This window comes from Heliangelus exortis, chromosome 20 (assembly GCF_036169615.1).
Source record: "Heliangelus exortis chromosome 20, bHelExo1.hap1, whole genome shotgun sequence".
NCBI classification, from domain to species: domain Eukaryota; kingdom Metazoa; phylum Chordata; class Aves; order Apodiformes; family Trochilidae; genus Heliangelus; species Heliangelus exortis.
Window position 1 is genome coordinate 6209493 of NC_092441.1, and position 18697 is coordinate 6228189.

General features: G+C 50.6%; 3 protein-coding genes and 2 long non-coding RNA genes across 9 annotated transcripts in view; 2 read left to right on the top strand and 3 right to left on the bottom strand.

The window, feature by feature from the left end:
• USH1G (USH1 protein network component sans) overlaps window positions 1–3088 on the bottom strand; it is a 17407-nt gene extending 14319 nt beyond the window's left edge. Inside the window, exon 1 of the mRNA XM_071763805.1 lies at window positions 2990–3088. The gene's annotated coding sequence lies outside the window, so the exon portion shown is untranslated. The remainder of the gene's footprint in view (window positions 1–2989) is intronic.
• Window positions 1–5783, top strand: part of OTOP2 (otopetrin 2) — a 26585-nt gene extending 20802 nt beyond the window's left edge. For all 4 annotated transcript variants that reach the window (XM_071763799.1, XM_071763798.1, XM_071763797.1 and 1 more), the window contains 5 exons: window positions 269–405; window positions 1028–1086; window positions 1753–1886; window positions 2293–3182; window positions 4268–5783. In XM_071763799.1, the coding sequence (XP_071619900.1) occupies window positions 269–405; window positions 1028–1086; window positions 1753–1886; window positions 2293–3182; window positions 4268–4438 (1391 nt within the window). In that variant the 3' untranslated portion in view covers window positions 4439–5783. The remainder of the gene's footprint in view (window positions 1–268; window positions 406–1027; window positions 1087–1752; window positions 1887–2292; window positions 3183–4267) is intronic.
• LOC139805420 (uncharacterized) lies at window positions 4642–7162 on the bottom strand. Its single transcript, XR_011729805.1, has 2 exons — window positions 6795–7162; window positions 4642–4950 (listed from the first exon to the last, which is right to left on the bottom strand). It is a non-coding gene; the product is annotated as an uncharacterized lncRNA (long non-coding RNA).
• On the bottom strand, window positions 7163–12162 carry LOC139805421 (uncharacterized). 2 transcript variants are annotated; one of them, XR_011729807.1, is made up of 5 exons: window positions 11651–12162; window positions 11392–11522; window positions 10190–10979; window positions 8326–8534; window positions 7163–7535 (listed from the first exon to the last, which is right to left on the bottom strand). It is a non-coding gene; the product is annotated as an uncharacterized lncRNA (long non-coding RNA). The 2 variants fall into 2 exon arrangements; XR_011729806.1 differs by having other exon boundaries at window positions 7163–7564.
• Window positions 10647–18505, top strand: OTOP3 (otopetrin 3). Its single transcript, XM_071763806.1, has 7 exons — window positions 10647–10786; window positions 12048–12469; window positions 13496–13632; window positions 14376–14434; window positions 14699–14817; window positions 15608–16539; window positions 17253–18505. Exons 2-7 carry the CDS (start codon window positions 12079–12081, stop codon window positions 17421–17423), a joined length of 1809 nt encoding a protein of 602 aa, XP_071619907.1. The 5' UTR covers window positions 10647–10786; window positions 12048–12078; the 3' UTR covers window positions 17424–18505.
• Window positions 18506–18697: the final 192 nt, after the last annotated feature.

Below are 18697 nucleotides of genomic sequence, written 5' to 3' on the forward strand. Positions count from 1 at the left end.
TCCTTCTCCTGTACTGAGAGGCACGGCCCCATGCCCTGCTTCAGAACGTGAGGTCCCAGTCCCTTCGCTGGTCAGAGCAGGGGACTGATGGAAAGCTCCTTCCAGACAAAATTATTGTCTGATTCTGTTAGTGCCGAGATGATCTGGGTGCTGGGAGAGGAAGAACAGAGGCTGAAGCAAAGCCTCTCCATGACAATAGTTCCTTTTGTTCCTCACCTCTATCTGCATCAGCCCCTGTCCAACCACAGATATTTTGGTTCCTCAACAGGAGGCCTGATCCTGTTTGCCATTTTCAGCCTTGTCATGGACGTGTTCAAAATCGGATATTATTCCAGCTTCTACAGCTGCCTGTCTGCAATCAAAATAATCTACCCCATCGTGCAAGCAATATTTGTGGTCGTCCAGGTGAGAGAGTCGTGCCCTGTCCCGGGAAGGGGTGGAGGGACTCAGCCACCAGCAGAAGGAGCTCTGAGCTCATGGACATGGTTCAGCTCCTCCTGCAGCAAATGCCAGGGGCTTAGCTCAGCTCCCACCCAGCCCTCATCATCTCCCTCCCACCACGACAACTTCCAGATGTAGCATCTCACTTTATGGCATCTATTTAAAGTTGTTCCACATTTTGGCTTATGCTGGGATGGTTTGTTATAAACCCTAAGCAGCCCCAGCCAGCCAGGTCTCCTTCTCCATGAAGAACAGCGAGGGAGGAGGACAGTCAGGGCAGAAACTGCCTCCTGGTTTCAAATCCCTACACAGAGGACCCTCTGGGACAATAGCAAGGTGGGCAGAGGTTAAACAGGGACAGGAACAGGGGTTGGCATGGGCAGAGCAAGGACAGTGGGACAGGGCAGGAGGAGCAAAGATAGAAGGTACCACACCCAGCAAATGGCCAGGATTATGGATGAGTAGGCTGGGCCCAGATAGACCCAAGTGAAAGAGGTGCTGAGCAAGGAGATCCCGACTTCAGAATGATGGGATTTGCTGTTTTTGCTTTGTTGGCAATAACACTTTCTCCTCTTGCCCCTGCCAGACATATTTCCTGTGGCTCTCTGCCAAAGACTGTGTCCACGTCCACCTGAACGTCACCAGGTGAGCACTGCTGCTCCTTGAATCCCACTGCCCCAGGAGACCTGGGCCACCCCAAACCAGTTAAGGTCTAAATGGGGATAATCCCGTCTCCCTTCATGCTGCCCAAAACTGAACCTGCTGAGTCTCCAGCAAGCCTTAGATCCCAGCTCCAAGTAGTTGAGGTTTATGAGCTGTGGATCTATCAGGGCTGGGATTCAGTTCAAGAACACAAGCATTACTCAGAGCAGATTAGCAGTAAATAAATAATTAGCACTAAATAAAATGATTCATAGATGACTTTTACTTTCTGGTGAAAGTAATGATAGAGTGGGCAAGCCTCAGGCTGAAACAAGATCTTGTACAGCTTTGTGAGACCGGATTGACAGGAGACCAACCCAGACCTAATAACATATTCACTATAGAGCTCTTCCAAAATCAACATGAAGAACAGGGCCTTGCTAACAGCCAAAGGTTAGAGGATGAGAGCTGCAAAGCAAGGGTTGGGATTTCTAACCTTGGCTACTGCAGAGAACTTACACCTCTCCAGGCAGCTCCCACAGTCACCCTGAGTACAGATACACCTGTATGATGGATGGAAGCAAGGTAGCCTAGAGCCATTGGTTTCATCCCATGACCCCTCTCCTCCTCCTCCTCCTCCTCCTCCTCCTCCTCCTCCTTCCTCTGCAGGTGCGGTTTGATGCTTACACTGACAACAAACCTGGCAGTGTGGATGTCAGCAGTGACAGACGAGTCCGTCCACAAAGCACATTCAAAGTTGAAGAAGAATGTGACAGAGGATATCTTCAGGTGGCTCCTGAAAGGTAATCTACCTATTTGTGGAGCCATCTGGTCGAGGAAGGGAGGCCAAGAGGTAGAAATTGTTCTGCAAGCTAGGTTTGGTCACTTTTCAGGGGGTCTGTCTAGAGCTGAAGGTTCCTGTAACAGATCCAGGATGTTAAAAGCCAGGTCTTGAAGATTTGTTTCTTAACCTGTATCACAGAGGAGCCAGAAAGGTGGAAACCTCAAGTGGGATGGGAATGAAGAAGGGAAGGAAAAAGAAAGATTTATCCTGCCACCTCTCTTCTTCAGGTCACATGTGCTTCTGCCCTTAGTCTGCCTTAGTCTTATTTTTCACTGACCCATAGTATCCAGTTCCTCAGGGCTGCTAAGAAGTGCTGGCTCCTTGTTTTAACACCCCTGCATCTCTGTGTTTGTATCTTATTTCAGCGGGGATGAGGAGCAGCTCAGCTGAAGAATGCAATTGCAACAGCCAAATCTGCCAGATCTTCAAGAACGGCTACTTCTGGCTGTACCCCTTTAACATTGAGTACAGCCTCTTTGCCTCTGCCATGGTCTATGTCATGTGGAAGAACGTTGGGCGCTTCATAGACCACCACTCCCACCACATCCACCGCCTCAAGTTCAGGCTCTTCCGCAGGACCTTCTTTGTAGGCATCATGTTGGGCCTCATCATCCTGGTGAGTGGCCTGGGAGTCCTCGTTCTTTATGAGGTGCAGGTAAATTCCAGCACCGAATCCAGCAAGAAGACCCAAGCACTCACCATGTACTACATCTTCAACATCGTGTGCCTGGGCCTCATGTCCCTTGTCTGCATCGGTGGCTCCGTCATCTACCGGTTTGACAAGAGAGACATGGACCGGCACAAGAACCCAACCAGGACCCTGGACGTGGCCCTGCTGATGGGTGCAGCCTTGGGGCAATATGCTATTTCTTACTACTCCATCGTGGCCATCGTAGCCAGCACGCCAAGGGACGCTATCAGTGCTCTGAACCTCACCTATGCCCTCCTCATGATTGCCCAGCACACCTTCCAGAACATCTTCATCATCGAGGGTCTTCACCGCCAGCCCCCCAAGGAAGACCACAAGCGTGATTCCCACCAGAAGGATCTCTATGGCCTCACCTTTGTCAACATCAACGCGGTGTCCCTCCGTGTGCCCGACAGTGCCAGCACCTTGGCCCCCAGCACTGCCCCTGGAGCTGAAGGCATCCGTCCTGCTGAGCTGGGCAGGTCCCTCACAGCTCCCAGGAAGATGAACTGGAGGAGGAAGTTCTTGAGGGAGATCTCCATGTTCCTCCTGCTGAGCAACATCATCGTGAGTAAATGCAGAGAGGAGAGTTTGGCAGGGTGGGAGGGTAGGGGAGCAAGGACACGGGTGGGTCTGGGGTGGAAAGGACACGGGCCATGCAAAACCAGCCCTTTCTGTGCCTGCTCTGAGCAGAGAGCACACTGACTGACTACATGTGTATACGCAGAGAGCTGCAAGTCCCCTGTCACTTAAAAACAAGAGAAACTGCCCCAGAGCTGAGACATTTTAAGCTAGGCCAATAGACCCATCGCCTCTCACCAGAATATCAGGCAACAATATCAGTGGGCACAAGAGAAGAATCAGTTTCAGTACTTTTGATGGGTATTAGCAGATAGAATAGCTTGTTGAAAGCAATAAACTGCATTAAGCCCTTCTCTTACTCCCCCAAAGAAAGGATGCAATGTGACAAACACCTGGGTGAACTCTGGGTTTTCTTACGAAATGCCAGCATGGCTTCTCACAACCCATAGCCCAGGAGCCCAGACCCTGACCCCAGTGGCTATGAGGAGAAACTGGTCACTGCCAGCTTCACTTTCATGAGCAGCCAGGGGACTGCAGCTCCCTGTAAAAAAATAAAATAAAATGTAGGATTACAGCTGTACCTCCAAAGCAGCCACCTTGAGAGCCTTCAAGTCCCCAGATAGTCAGTCACACCACATCCTGAAACTGACTCCATATATAAGCTCACAAATCATGGGCTGATAACCTCCATGCAACCCAATACACAATCTGGCTGAGCTTTGGAGCTCAACATACACAGCCAAGCTGGGGCAGACCAAGCTGCTGCCAGCTCAGCCCTACCAAGTTTGCTCAACCCAAGGAGTTTGACCAGACCAGGTTCATGCTAACTGGCCAGGTACTCAAGTTCTTCCCCTGCTGGAGTGCTTCAGCCCTTGGTTCAAGCCTCTCTTCAGCCATAAATCCAAACTGGGCTTAAGGTCCAACACCACATCACACCTGATCCTCATGCACGCACAGGGCCACACTCAGAAGGCTGCTCGTGTCCCATCTCTCAGCAGCTGGGCTTGCAGGTGCTTGCTGTGCCATGCACCTTTCTCACTGCAGTGTTGTTTTCCTGTTTCCCCAACCAGCTCTGGATCATGCCAGCATTTGGGGCCCGGCCTCAGTTTGACAATGACACAGAACTGAACTTTTATGGTGACTCCATGTGGCCAGCCATCGTGGACATCTGCCTGCCCTTTGGGATCTTCTACCGAATGCACGCAGTGGCCAGTTTGCTGGAGGTCTACATCATGTCCTAAAGAACTCCTTTCCAAGGAAGAGGAGATCCTCCTCAACCTGCTTCCTACTCCAGGGCTAGGAGACTGCCCAGATGTCCCGAGGGGTCCCCAGCACTGCCTGAATCACGTTGCCTTGCAGTGTTGGGGCATTTATGAACTGTCAGTGAAGATCACTCAAACATAGTCCAGATTTTATTTTTGCTACTTGTGTGTGGATGTGCATGTGTGTTTCTGAAGTTCTTAGAACTTCAAAGGAAAAAAGGGAAAAAAAAAAAAAAAAAAAAGAGAGATACAAAAAGGGAAGGTGCCCAGAGTAGGATGGTGGTACTTACCCTTGGTTCATGCAGAGACTCACCCTTCCTTCCTTCCTTAAGGTCTGTTCACTCCGTGCCACTGATGTGCTCTCCAGTGGGTGCTCAGCACCCTTGGACAGGCAGAGCCCTGCTGGGTGCCAGGGGCTGACACAGGCATGGAAGGCAAAGAAAGAGAAACCTCTTCAAACCTCTGGTATGGCCAGTTGGAAAACCACTCCCCTGCAGAGATGTGAAAAACAAACCAGTAACTACCAAAGGCTTTGGGAAGCATTTTACTCTTTCTTTTCTGTATTGCTGATTTATATTGGCCCTCTTGGACCTTTTCCTTCCTCTCCAGGGGGTCATCACTGCAGCCTCCTCTTTCCAAGGGCCAGGTTGTGTCTCCAGGACAGCTGTGCACGTGGTCCTGAGCTGGCTCTGACACAGGATTGGTCTAAGCATACTCTTTTCCCCAGTTTTCCTGAATCAGGGCTCAAAATCCATAAAGACCATATGTGCAATGCAGTCTGGGGAATGATAAAGAGTTGTGGGTTTTGTTGTTTTTTTTTTTTTTTTAAATAGATAATGAATTTTTTAACATATAAACATTTTTGTACACAGTTATTTATTGATTTTCACTGTAATGCTGAGCTCCCAAAGGGACCTTCTGCACCCTAGGACACAGAAATCAACCCAGTGCCATGGCCAATTTGATCTCCAGTGCCCTGAAAGGATGCTGGCACAGCACCTCATGTCTGTGCAGGAGCACCCAGGCAGCCACAGGGCACAGAGCAGTGGGGTCCTGGCACAGCTTTCTGGGTGCCTGCAGCTCTCCATGAACCACAGTATGATTGAGGGGGCTTTTAGAGCAGGACTTCTGGGCTGCAGGAGGTAGAAAATGAGCCCCTGTGCTGTGCCCAGCATCCCAGCAGAACCTTGGTCTGCAGCCTGAGGGATCAGGGTTTGTGGTTCCAATAAAGGACACAGCAAGGGTGGCAGAAAGCATCAAGCCTTCCTCTAGGGATGAGTGTGCCCCCACCAAAGGAATAAATAAATAAATACATGGAAATTGTGATACCTGAACTGGAGTGATGCCATTTCCCACCTCATGGCCCAGCCATGGGTTTTAAACCATCCTCCCCTCCAAGCCTAGAGCACCAAAGCAGAAGGGACCAGTGCCTCTGGCTGCCAGCAGCTGCCTTCCAAGGTGGGTAGGAGATGGGGCAAACCTCAGTTTCACAGAATCATACAACTGTCATGGTTGGAAAAGACCTCTAAGATCACCGAGTCCCACCCCAAAAAAGCCACCATGGCCACTAGAACATGTTCTTTTAATACCCCCAAGGAATGGTGTGGGGTGGATGGAGGGGGATGAGCCCCCCTCCCTGGGCAGCCAGTTCCAGTGCTTGGCTACTGTTTCATTAAAGAAACTCTTCCCTTAGGAACACCAAATCTAAACCTCCCCTGGCACATCTTCCCTTGGCCCAGAGGACTGCCCTGATCCAGCACCTCTGGCATGGGTCAATCCTTCCCTCCCCAAGCCTCCCCCAGCCCCACCACCTTGGCAAAGGCCTGGCTCTATTTTTTCCCATCGATCTGGCAAAGATACAATCTCTGTATAAACTTTGCCTTTCATAAAACAAAAGCCTTATTAATTTGAACTGCAGAAGCCACAGATTAAGTCAGAAAAGGGACGTGATGGCTGCACAGAGGTCAGCCTTGTGTACACCCTTGGACTTTGTCTTGGTCAAAGCTGCTGAGCTCAGATGGGAGCAGAAAACATTTGGAATCACCTGCTCTGTTGCTGGGGACACACTGGTTTTTCCTCCTATGCACTCTTCCTGCTGCCTGGTCTCAGGTTCCCAGGGCTGGGCACACCAAGTCAGGCAGGGCAGAGTTTGAACTGCTCTGTCCCAGACAGAGACCCTAAAGAGAACCCCACAAAAGCCCAAGCAGCACTGATAGAGGCAATAAAACCAAATCAACTGTTCCAGGAACCACAGCATCCAACCACAAGCCATCACATTGGGATGCACCAAAATGCTCTGGGGACAGCACATGATCAGGGAGGGCACTTTGCTGACCTGAGGCATCTCCAGGCTGCAGGTGCAGGCACTGCAGGGACTTCCAGCTGACTGCATTCTTCTTTTGCCCTCCAGCCACATACATCCCTCTTAGGAGGGCAGCAGATAAGGAACAGCCATCAGTGTACCCTGTACCCTGTCTATATACCTGAGAAAGGGGACAGAGGGAAAGAGAGCACCCTGAAGTCCAGAAAGAAAAAAAAAAAAAAACCCACCCCAAAACCAAGACACTAAGAACCCTGTAAACACAGGTCCTGCGGGGTGCTCAGGGATTGTCTGCTGGAAGGTACCAGCTCATGGTCAGTTAATGTGCAAAGGGATGAACTCCCAGGCAGATGGAGATCACCCAAATGTCCCTGTGTAATGCCCCTGTGTAATTCCTCAGTGCACCCAGTGTCCCCAGCGTGCCACCCAAACCCAGGAGCACCCCTGGAGCAGGTGCTTCCTTGTCCTCATCACATGGATATGTGTCCTTCCCTGGGACCCCCCCTGCCTGGAGATGCAGCCAACTGCTGCTGGCTGCTCCATCACCATCCCTTCCCACCAGACCCAGGACTCTCCTCCTCACAGCCCCATTAATGAGGGGGACATCTCTCCCTGGTGAAGTTTTATAGGAGGAGAGAACACCCCAAACACAGAGTACCTGGGTTATATGAAGGGGTCCTGCCAGTCAGAATCCCCTTGGTGCTTTGTAGACAGATCCTTGTGACAGATCCCTGCAGTTAGCTCCTTCTTCCATGCCTAGAAGGAGGGAAACCGAGTCATGGGAGCTGGGTGAACAGAAAGCCTGTATCAGAGCAGAGAATGAGGTTGAGCCCCGAGGCCACCAGCAGCATCCATCCAGCTGACTGCTCCTGCCATTGCATCAATCATGGAGCAGAGATCAGATCTTTGTTAGGGGATGGGGAACAGGGACAACCACATTGCCTCAGGGTGACTGTTTAAATGGCAGCTGTTGCAGATGAAGAGTTAGAGGAAAGCAAAATGCTGTCCTGAGGCTCCCACATCTGTCAGGGGCTTCCAGACTTGCTGGTTTTGGTATAAAAGGCAAAACCAAAACTTGGTTGGCCAGGGAGCTGAGGAAGTCCATTGAAGCCCACCTATAAAATTCTCTCACCAAAGGATGCAGAGTTAAGAACCCAGCTCTGGCTGAGCTCAAGGATCCACAGATCCAGCCCCAGAACTTGAGCCAACTACACAAGTTCCAAAAAGGTCCTGATCCAGACCCTGGCCTGAGGCAAACCATGGCAGAGCCAGCAATGGAGAGCAGCAAAAAGGGGAAGAGGCAAAGAGCAAGAGCCCAGAAATCACTGCTCAGAAAGTAGGGAAGGCCAAGGCCAGGAATGAGTCATCATCCCACCACTACCAGGGTTTTGTATCCCCTCCTTTGCTTCTTAATCATCTGTTATTTGAGGGCGAGTTTTGTTTTATTAGGAAAAAAAACAAACCATCAAAAAAACAAAGCCTTTTATCTGGGTGACTTGCTCTGAGGTGTGTCAGGGAAAGGGGAGGAATCCAAGTTAATTATTACCTTCCAAAGCAGCAGCTGGAAAGAGGATGGATTGAGGAGGAGGTCACAGGCTGGAGATGAGGGATGGGTTTGCAGCAAGGAGCAGGATGGGCTCTGGGGGTGCTGAGGCCAGGGCTGGAGCTGATGGTGGAGATGTCACCTTCCAGCAACCAAAGCAATGGTGGTGTCCAGCAGGGAACAACCCAACACCAGCTGGAGGTCCAACCAACCTGCGGGGAAAAGGCAGAGCCACAGGGGAACAGAGGGGGAGAGGCACAGCTCCCCCCTCCTCTGTGTTGATGGGGTTGCTCTCTGTGGTCACCCCCTCAAAAAGCACCCACTCCCCAAAAAGCACCCACTCCCCAGCCCCACCGGAGAGGTCCCCGTGGTGGTTATCAGGAGGGAAGGAAGGGTGTGGGCTGGCAGGGAGTCACAGAGCCACAGAGTTCCTCAGGTGGCCTTTGGGCAAACACAGCACAAAGCTCCTTCCTCCCCAGGTTCTGTTTACAGATCCGTTTGGCCCAGCCCGGGTGTTATTGCTGCTGGGTGCACAGTTAACAATCTGGCTGCTGATAGCAGAGAAGCAAACATCATTCCCAGCTCCCAGTGAAGGAAGCTGCTCCAGGGCACTGTTCCCTGATGGATCCACTCAGCTCAGCTCATCCTCTCCTGCTCACTTAATGACTTGGGTTAATTTTGTGTCAATATGCTCACATTAAACAGATGTTGCCCTTCAACAGAAAGGCCAGATTAGGAGGGTTAACCACTCTCCCAAGGTTTTAGAGCTCCTCTGGGTTCAATCTCAGCTCCAAAGCCAGAAGAGAGCTGGTCAGGCTGGGAAGAATGCAGCCCAGATGCATGGTCCCATTGACAAAACCACTGAGGCACAGCAGGCCTCAGGAGGTTATTTCAGGCCCATCTTTAAAGGCAAAACCTCCACTTTCACTCAAATTTATCCACCCTGGGATACATTCAGACTCCCATCTCTGCAGTCACCCCAATTTAGGACCACGTGCACTAAAAACCAATCAGGTTTGTTAATGTCTTACATGTAAATCGTGGACTTTGTTCAGCAAAAGGCCACCAAATGGCTTTTGGGAGATCCCAGTTCCCTGCTAAGCTCTAGAAGGGGTCTGGAGAAGCAGCAGGCACCCAAGGTGGCTGCACTCAGGGTCCCCAGAGGAGCAAGGACGTGGCCTCTAAGCAGGCTGGAGATGCTGATGCTTTGAGGGAAGGCAGAACAAACCTAGCCATGGGTATTCATGAAAACCTGCCCAGATCAAAGTGTTGGGGCTCCCCCCCAGCAGTGCAGGGGTTTGGTCAGACACAACCACTTTGCCATTGACCATTTGGGTGCTCCTGTCCCGGAACAAGGGGCCCCTTTCACTCTTGTTTTCCATCCCTTCCATCACATCCCTGTGCATGATAACTTGTGCTCTCCCACCCACTCCCACCCCTAATCAGCTTCTTAGGAAGTGTTTTCTGTGGCTCTGAGCTCCCAGCTCACCTGTTTGACAGCTGGAAGAACCCCAGGTCTTGGCAGTTCATCCCAGGACATAGAAAGAGCTCCTCTCCTTCCAGGGAGAGGTTCATCCTTCCCTGACAGACCCTCTGGGCTCACCGGTTCAAGCAGAAATGGCCTCTTTGCCAGCCATAAAACCAGGGGGATCAGCTCCCCACGAAGCCCCAAGACAGACCCCAGTTTGCTCTGCAACAGGAGAGGAAATTGGGACAGCACAGCTTGGACCTAGAGCATCCCTGACCCCAAGGGGCTGAGCAGTGGTGTTTGCACCTGAGAGGCTGGCTCTGAAGCCAGAGTTAACAGGTCAAAGCCACCTTCCCCAAAAGCCTTTTCTGCCAGAGGAGCATCAGATTGGACTGGTACCTGCAGCTAGGATGGGCTGAGAGTTTTTCCTTTTGGGCCAGCTTGGGTATCTGTAAAAGCACAAAGCAATGGCACAACTGAGAAAAAAAATAATCATCATCTTAGGATCTATCTAGAAGTGAGGGGGTGGGGAACTCAAATGGGTTTTAGGGAAAGCAGTGTGGCTGAGCACTCCCAGCACAAGCCTGTGCCAGGAGATTAGCTCCACATTCTCCTGAGCCATGGCACAAATTAGTCACCCAGCCTGTGGTTGGACCAGTTGGCACATCCTGTGGAGAGCCCGCTGGCACGGGGCAACCAGGCAGGTGCATAAAGGAGCTGATCCCCATTGGCTGCCCCTGGCAAAGCCCAGAGCTTCTCACTGAGTAATTAATGTAATGACCATAACAGACCCAAAGTAAACAAGGTGGGAGAAAAAAAAAAAATAAATTAATCAAATCAATGTGCTGGGAGCAGAGGCCACATTCAGCGGAGAGCAGCCCTGACAGCTTCTGCCTGCACTTCATTGGGAAGGACTCACCTGCATCCTGGTGGCATTCCAGAGGGGGTGTTGGACACCAACTGCAACCCAGGCAGCAGCAGAGGAGGCTGCAGGAGGTAAGGGTTGGGCTGGGCTGCTCCCAGCAGCACTTGGCTACGGGGGGTCAAGGGGTTGGGTCCCCAGCAGCAGATACCATGTGCAGGCACTTGGGTACCTCCTGACACCGCACAGATGCATTTCCATTGGGTCCTTCTGGTTTTAGGGCTTCTCTTCTCCTTCTCCTCACCCTGAAGCAGAATAGTGATGGTCCTAGGAGAATGGAGGGCATTTGGGTCTGCACTACTAAGCTGGGAGAGTTCTGGAGCCAAATAGGGAAGAGCTGAGGATGAATCTCCACTGACAGAGGTGCACTGGACCCCCAGAGAGCAAAGGGAGACCCAGGACCTCTATGTATGTGCAAAGGAAGAGGGAAGCACTAAAATTTCAATCCTTTCTCAGACAACTTCTCCCCTAAAGCCCTGAGACCTCTATAGGTGACTCTCCCCACTCTCAAACATATCTCAGGGGGTGCTTTCATCCAGCCCCCACACCACGCTGCAGCCAGAGCCACTCCCTGGAGGGAGAGCACCTCTCCATCCACAGAAACTCTGGAGACACAGATCTTGCCTGACTGCTGTACATCAGTGAGGAGGTTTCATTTTCATGGACAATATGGTCTTACCAAGATTTTTCCAAAAGCTAGACAGGCTCTGGAAGTCCCATTCTCAGTCCTCCCCTCAGTGATGGATTTTTTCCAGCAGCTTGGATCAAAGCTTACAGAGCTTCTCTAATTCTCTGCCACAATTGGTGTGACTGTAAGAGGAGTGCAGTGCAATTCTCACAGCCCAAAACACAAGGAGGAGGTTGGACTCATCAACCAAAATCAAACAGCTCTGAATTTCAGAGCAGGTGTTGCTCTGTATTTTCACCTAATTTTTCACATGAAAAAAGGGAAAGGAGGAAACCTGAATCCAGGGCTGTACAGAGAGGAGGTATGAAAGGTGAGAACAGGAAAGATTTAGTCACCTTTGGTCCCCACAGCTCCAAGTATTGGTGGGGCAGGGCAGAGACATCAAACAGCCAGTTTAATGCGAGTGTCTCTGGGCAGCTTTTGGCAGAAGGGATTTTTCCCAGCACCTCAGAACAACTCTCTCCAGCAGGGAAATTTAATGCCTAACCTGGACTAAACACCCATCTCTTTTCCCTTTCATCCAGCTTCTGGAGAGGGAAGGTGAAGCTGCAAAGCAAGCAAGGAAGGTCAGCACACAAGTGGCTGTTACAACAGAGCAGATCTCTGCGTGCTCCTCACCATCCTTTTCACTTTTAACCTTTGTTCAGCACTGGCAGGTGGCCCCCAGGCAGATGAGCCATGTCGGGTGACAAAGCCTCAAGGCAGAAGCCCTGCCACCGCTGCAAGAGCAGCTCAGCCTCAGCCACCTCTGACACCTCCACCATCCACTACGAGAAGTTCTGGCTGTACCGTCACTGCTCCTCCCTGCAGCAGAGGGACAGGCAAGCTCAGAAAGCTGGGCAGCTCTTCTCAGGCCTGCTGGCCATGAACGTGGTGTTCCTGGGTAGTGCCTTCATCAGCAGCATGATTTTCAACCACGTGGCCATCACGCTGGCAGATGTCTGGATCCTGCTCTCCATCCTCAAGGTGCTGAGCCTCTGCTGGATCACCTACTACCTGCTGGGCACCAGTCGGCAGCCCCACGCGGTGCTGTACAGGGACCCCCACGCTGGGCCCATCTGGATTAGGGGTGAGTTCTTCTGCTTTTATTTATCATCCTGTGCCTTCCCCCTGCTCCCTGCTTGGAAAGCGAAGGAATTCTTCTCCTGCTACCAAAAGAAGGCACAGGAGGTGTATTTAGCTTGTGGTGAGAATCTGGGGGGGTGACAAGGGCATGGTGGGTGCCACAAAGAACCAGAGCACCAGGAAAGTCTTGAACTTGGGTTCCCTTCAGCCTCCAGCCTGAGCTTGCCTTGTGGTCCCTTCTCCAAGCACAAACCAGGTATCTCCCACCCACAGCCCAGCAACTGAGCACAGCTGGGGAGACATAGGAAAGGCTTTAGGCATGGCCACAGTGCCAAGTGAGAGGAAAATCACCACTTTTATCTTCCAGTCCCATGCCACCCTAGTCCTTGTTTAACATCACTGCAGACATGTTTCCACTGGAAGATTCCTGGCCAGTGAGTCACATCCCAGTGACACCCAGGTTTCCTAGGAGATTTCCCATAAATAATTGCTCCACTTTGTGAAATGACACTTCCCCAGCCAGCCCTGCCCCTGGTTTATTATTGAGTTTCTAGTTAGCACGTGGTCTGGTTAACTAAGCATGAGAATTAAAGTCCCTAAAGCTGCAGAGAGGTGTCAAAGGCAAAAAGGGGGAAACAAAGGGCCCTAATGTCTGCAGACAGGTCCTGGAAAGGCCTCAGCAGACCTGCAGTCATCCTAGGTTTTCTCCACAAAGCAGAAATCATCACCTGCCATCAGCTTACCTCCCTCACTCCAGATTGTATGGAAAAGGCCAAAATCTGTTTCCACTTTGTATCCAACCACAAGAAAATACCTTGCATTGCCTCAACACCTTCATCCAGCTGAGGCACACAGCCAGGGTCAGGAATCAGGCTCCCCTTTGTCCCCATCCTTCAAAATTAGCAAACTTCCAACCAGGATGAGCTCCAGCTCCAATCAAATCCAAGAAGCATGAGGTCTGCATCCCCAGCCAGGCTCAGGTGCTCCACAGACACATCTCTATTTACCTGTGCTTTTGCTGTTTGCCCAGGGTCAGTGCTACTGTTTGGCAGCTTCAGCATCCTCCTGAACGTGTTTCAGATTGGCTACAGTGCAATTCTCATCCACTGCAAATCCAGGGTGGAAATCGTGTTCCCCAGCATTGAAATCGTTTTTATCTGCACCCAGGTACTGCACATTATCCTTCTGGAAGCTCACTTGTTCTCTGTGTCTCATTCCTGGGAGCCCAAGGGGTGGGGGGAAGTGGGGAGATGGGGAAAAGGGGCTGAACATGAGGCATTTTCAGGACCATTGCAGGCATTAAAGTATCACAAAGCATTTCAAATACCACTCATCCACATCTGATGTGTCAGACAGAGAGACAAAGCAGCAAGATTTAGAGAGAAATCCCTCCAGCAACACCTGACACACTGAAAGATTCACAAGAGTTTGTTCTGAAGAGTGAAATTAGGGAGAGAAAATTTCAGATTTTGCCAGCAGGGTGTCCCAGACCCAGCCTCTCTCTGCCAACACATCCCTCCAACAAAACCCTTTGCACACAGCAGTCTCTCTCACCATTTGCAACCTCTTACTCTGACACCAACCCTCTTTTTCCCAGACCCAAACCCACATGTGAAAAGCAAACTAGCTCCCATCTCAGCAGCAAATACCCACACAGGAGGCAGGGGAAAGCAGCCCTGCCAGAGCTCCTTTGGCACTAAGTGCAGGCACACAGACACTGCTGTCACCCAGGGATGCCAGCACACACCTCAGCACTGAGCTGCAGGTACACACGTGTCCCTGAGCCACCCCAGGGGCAGTTTTGCTCCCACGTGGACATGTCCCTTCCTGCCTGCCTGTCCCTTTCCACCACGCATGTGGCAGGCTGCCAGCTTCACCCCACTCATGTCAGTTTTGTTATTGATTTGCAGGCTTTTTTTCTGTGCCACCACTCTAAGGATTGCATTCAAGTCCAGCACAACTTCACCAGGTACAAAAAAAAAGAGGGGAAAAAAACCCACCTTGAACTACTTCAAAGAAACTTTTTCCTTCTGTCTGCTCACAATCTCCCTTATTCTTGCTTCAGCTGATCATAGACAGACTCCCTGTATTCTGCACCAAGCTATGCCTTGCCCAGGTCCATCCTCCTCCCACTGACCCTTCAGTTTGCACTTCTGCCTTCAACCACTGCAAAAGTAATTGCTTCCATCTACCAGGCCATAAACAGTCTTCAGAGGCCTTTGTCTTCTCCCAGGTGTGGGCTGATGCTGAACATAGCCACCAACCTCCTCCTCTGGCTCTTGGCTGTGACCAATGACACCATCCACATGGAGATTGAGTCTCAGCTGCGTGAGGTGGAGCAGAGATTTGCAGGCAAGGCTCCTTTTTCACATCCCTACTTGTGTTAGGCTGATGTAGACAACCTCCAGGGAGACAACAGTTCTTGATCTCAGGGATTCAGATCAGATCTTCCAAATACTGCATCTTCCCTATTATTTGAGGTTGCCTAAAGATGGGATGCAAGGGAAGGACATCTTCATTGGGAGGGGACAGGAACCAATCTGAAACCCTAGAGCTGAGAACGAGGAAAGGAAAAGCAAAAATTAGTATTTTTTTTCTCACATCCAGCTGTCAACTGCAAGCAAAGGATTGCCAGGCTAGAACAGACTCACATGGTTGCTCTACTTTTCTGATAATATGGGGGGAAAAAAAAGGAAATTAATATTCCAAGGGTAGAGACAAAATAAAGGAGGGAAAGGAGGGAAAGGAGGGAAAGGAGGGAAAGGAGGGAAAGGAGGGAAAGGAGGGAAAGGAGGGAAAGGAGGGAAAGGAGGGAAAGGAGGGAAAGGAGGGAAAGGAGGGAAAGGAGGGAAAGGAGGGAAAGGAGGGAAAGGAGGGAAAGGAGGGAAAGGAGGGAAAGGAGGGAAAGGAGGGAAAGGAGGGAAAGGAGGGAAAGGAGGGAAAGGAGGGAAAGGAGGGAAAGGAGGGAAAGGAGGGAAAGGAGGGACCTTGAGGACTGAGTGGTAACTACTTAAATTCCTACTGATCAGTCTCCAAGATACAGAGAGAGATGTTGTGCCTGCACCTGAGAAACTCCCAGAGGCAGCCATGAAATCCAGGCCATCTCCCTCTTAATTGTTGCCTTTCTCTTCTCACGCTCCAGGCAACGAGACTGCCTCATGCACATGCCCAAACACAACCATCTGCAAAGTCTTCCAGAAGGGCTACATCCTGCTCTACCCCTTCAACACTGAGTACTGCCTCATCTGCTGCTCCATGCTTTATGTCATGTGGAAGAACGTGGGGCGACGCATCAGCCACCACCACGTCCCTCGTGTCAAGCCCAGGTTCAAGCTCCACGGGGTGGTCTTTGGGCCACTGCTGGGCGCCATTGCTGTGATCATTGGGATCTGTGTCTTCATGTTGTACCAGATCCAGGCCACTGGCTCAGCCCCCAGCCGTGAGGTCTTTGTGATGTTTTATTCTTACTACATTGTGCTCCTGCCCCTGATGAGCGTGGCTGCAGTGGTCGGGACAATCATCCACGCCTTGGAAAAGAGGGAGCTGGACACGCTGAAGAACCCAACCCGCAGTCTGGATGCAATCCTGTTGATGGGGGCAGCCCTGGGCCAAATGGCCATGTGCTACTTCTCCATTGTTGCCATCGTGGCCACTGACCCCAGGGACCTACTGAACAGTCTCATCCTGTCCTATGCTGTCCTCCTCATCTTTCAGAACATCACCCAAAACGTCTTCATCATCGACGGGCTCCACCGACAGCCCTTTGTAGCAGTAGCTGAGGTTGGTCACACAGAGCAGGCTGGGCAGCATGCAGTGACTTCAGAGCTACCTGGTGAAAAGGAAAGCACACCAAACATCAAACAGGAGCACACACAGATCCCTCCTGACAAAGAGGAAGAAAGAAAAGAAGAGCAGAACCATGAAGCCTACGACCAGAGACGAATGAGCGTGCTGGAGCTGGGACAGGAGATCCGCAAAGTCTCCCGGTCCTACATGCACAGCTACTCCCACTTGAACTGGAAGAGAAGAGCATTAAAAGAGATCTCATTCTTCTTGGTTTTGTGCAACATCATAGTAAGTATTGCTCTCTCTGCCACATCACAGATTAGCTGAGCTAAAATAATTTGGGATACAGTCATGCTCTTTATCTTGGGCCTCTAATCCCGATGGGAAAACTTTGCCCACCCAGTTCCATCCGACTGGTGAAGCAAGTCAAGACTGTTCTTCCTTTTAATACCCCCCTGCCATAATTACAATGTCTGTCTTTTAACCTGAGAGGGGAAAATGGCCAGATTTCCTGGCTGCAGGAAGGAGACAGCTGATAAATCCTTATGTGCCAAATTTTTAGCCTCTGAAAAAGTTATCAAACTCATTCAGGGTGTTTCATGAGATAGGTGGAGAAACACAAGGCACCAGCAGTGAGACTTCGTAAACACAAGTTGCCAGGACTGAAACTCACTCAAAGCACACTGGGTGTGAACACAGGTCTTAACCCAGTGAAAACAAATTGGTGAAGGAAACAACAAAATTCTGTAGAAAGATGAAGCTGGCTGGGGCAAAACGAGGCCCATTAATTGTTTTCCAAGAATTCAGCAGGATTTGAATTATAGCAAGAAGTCAGCAGTATAACTGGGAAGGTTTTCCTTCTCTTCCCTGGCAGGGAGACTCCTCTTGATACACTTGAAATATTCCTACAATCCCTTGAGTCAGAGCTGAAGATTAAAGTGCAGGTAGGAGACAGGTTGTCATCCTCTAACTTCTGCTCTTCTTTCCTTACACCTCTCTAGCTGTGGATCATCCCCACCTTCGGGGCTCACCCCGTCTTTGAGAATGGACTGGAAAAGTCATTTTATGGCTACTCCACCTGGTTTGCAATCGTCAACTTTGGCCTCCCACTGAGTGTGTTCTACAGAATGCACTCTGTGGGGGGGCTCCTGGAGGTCTACATCACAGCCTGACCCGAGCTGACTGCCCCCAAGAGGCTGGCACTGAACAATGACACTGAACAAAGATGCAGCAAGCAGCAGAGACACACATGGAAGTTTTGAACCTTTTTCCCCTCCAGCTTCTTGCACATCTCCATGAGTTTCAGAAGACAGAGACGTTGGCTTATGATTTTGTTTTCTCCATAAAGAGCAGTTTCAAAGCCCATAAATTGATCTATGGAAGGATGCATGCTGGTGCTTTTCAGCCAGTGGATGTTATATGGCAGCAAGTGACCAGCTCCTACTGAAACATTCTAGACAAAAGAATGCAAGAGGAGACAGTCACAAAGATTAACCTACACTCCACAGAACTTCAAAAACCCACAAAGACCACAAGCCTGATGGCTTCTGCAGCACAGAAGAGACCTCTCAGAAGCAGCCACACTAGAAGCACAAACATTCACAGTCATTCGGGACCAAGCCAAGCACACACCTTTTACTTGTGATTTCCAGGAAGATGCTGGTAGTTATCCCAACCATCATCACAGTTTGTTCCTGGTTATGACACCTGGCACATCAACTTGGGAGGCCTGTAGGACCCATTCCCACCACAAGCTCACTGCTGAAGAGCAGCACAGACCTTCAGCCTTGCAGCAGTGCAGTGCACCTTTCCCTTTATCCAAAGAAGCCAAGGTTTGCCTCACCTCACTGAGAATAAACTCTATTTCTCTTTGCAGGAACTCCCAGAGCCTCAAGTAATGAGCACTGTGGCTGATTTCCACTTGATGCCACTCATGCACAATGTTGCCCCCAGTTTGTATGAGCAAAGATCCTCCCCTTGCAGGCAGAAGTAGCTCAAGGAAGAGCAAGTGCCAGGTCCATTGTGAGCCCCTCCCTACCCCAACACGCCTGGAGCCTCACTGCTGCTCTGCACATCCACAAACATCTCTCAGGGTGCTCTGTGTCCAGGGCAGCCCAGCTGCACAGAGACTGCCAAGTGCTTGTTCCAGAGGAGGTGTTTCCTTAGAAAGCAGATGGGAGAGCAAGGGGACTTGCAACTCTGGGTCCCAAATGCAGAGCCTGATGAATGGAAATAAAGAGATTGAATTTTTGTGTGGCTTGTGAAATCTCTGGCTTTGCTCTGCACTCAAAGACCAGACTCAAACCCAACTGACACTGACTTACCCCACTCTTATGATCAGAGGTTATATGAGATTTAGGGGCAGGCCTTGTTATGCAGTCAGTCCATTTCTTTGCTATCAAAATCTCTCATGACTTTTAGCCAAGGCCAAAGCAGCACGGTACAA

What these genes read in the sequence shown, in the direction of transcription:
- OTOP3 (XM_071763806.1), top strand. Translation starts at nt 12,079, where the DNA reads ATGTCGGGTGACAAAGCCTCAAGGCAGAAGCCCTGCCACCGCTGCAAG. An exon ending in TCGTTTTTATCTGCACCCAG is followed by an intron (nt 13,633 to 14,375) that starts GTACTGCACATT and finishes ATTGATTTGCAG; the next exon opens with GCTTTTTTTCTGTGCCACCA. An exon ending in TGGTTTTGTGCAACATCATA is followed by an intron (nt 16,540 to 17,252) that starts GTAAGTATTGCT and finishes ACACCTCTCTAG; the next exon opens with CTGTGGATCATCCCCACCTT.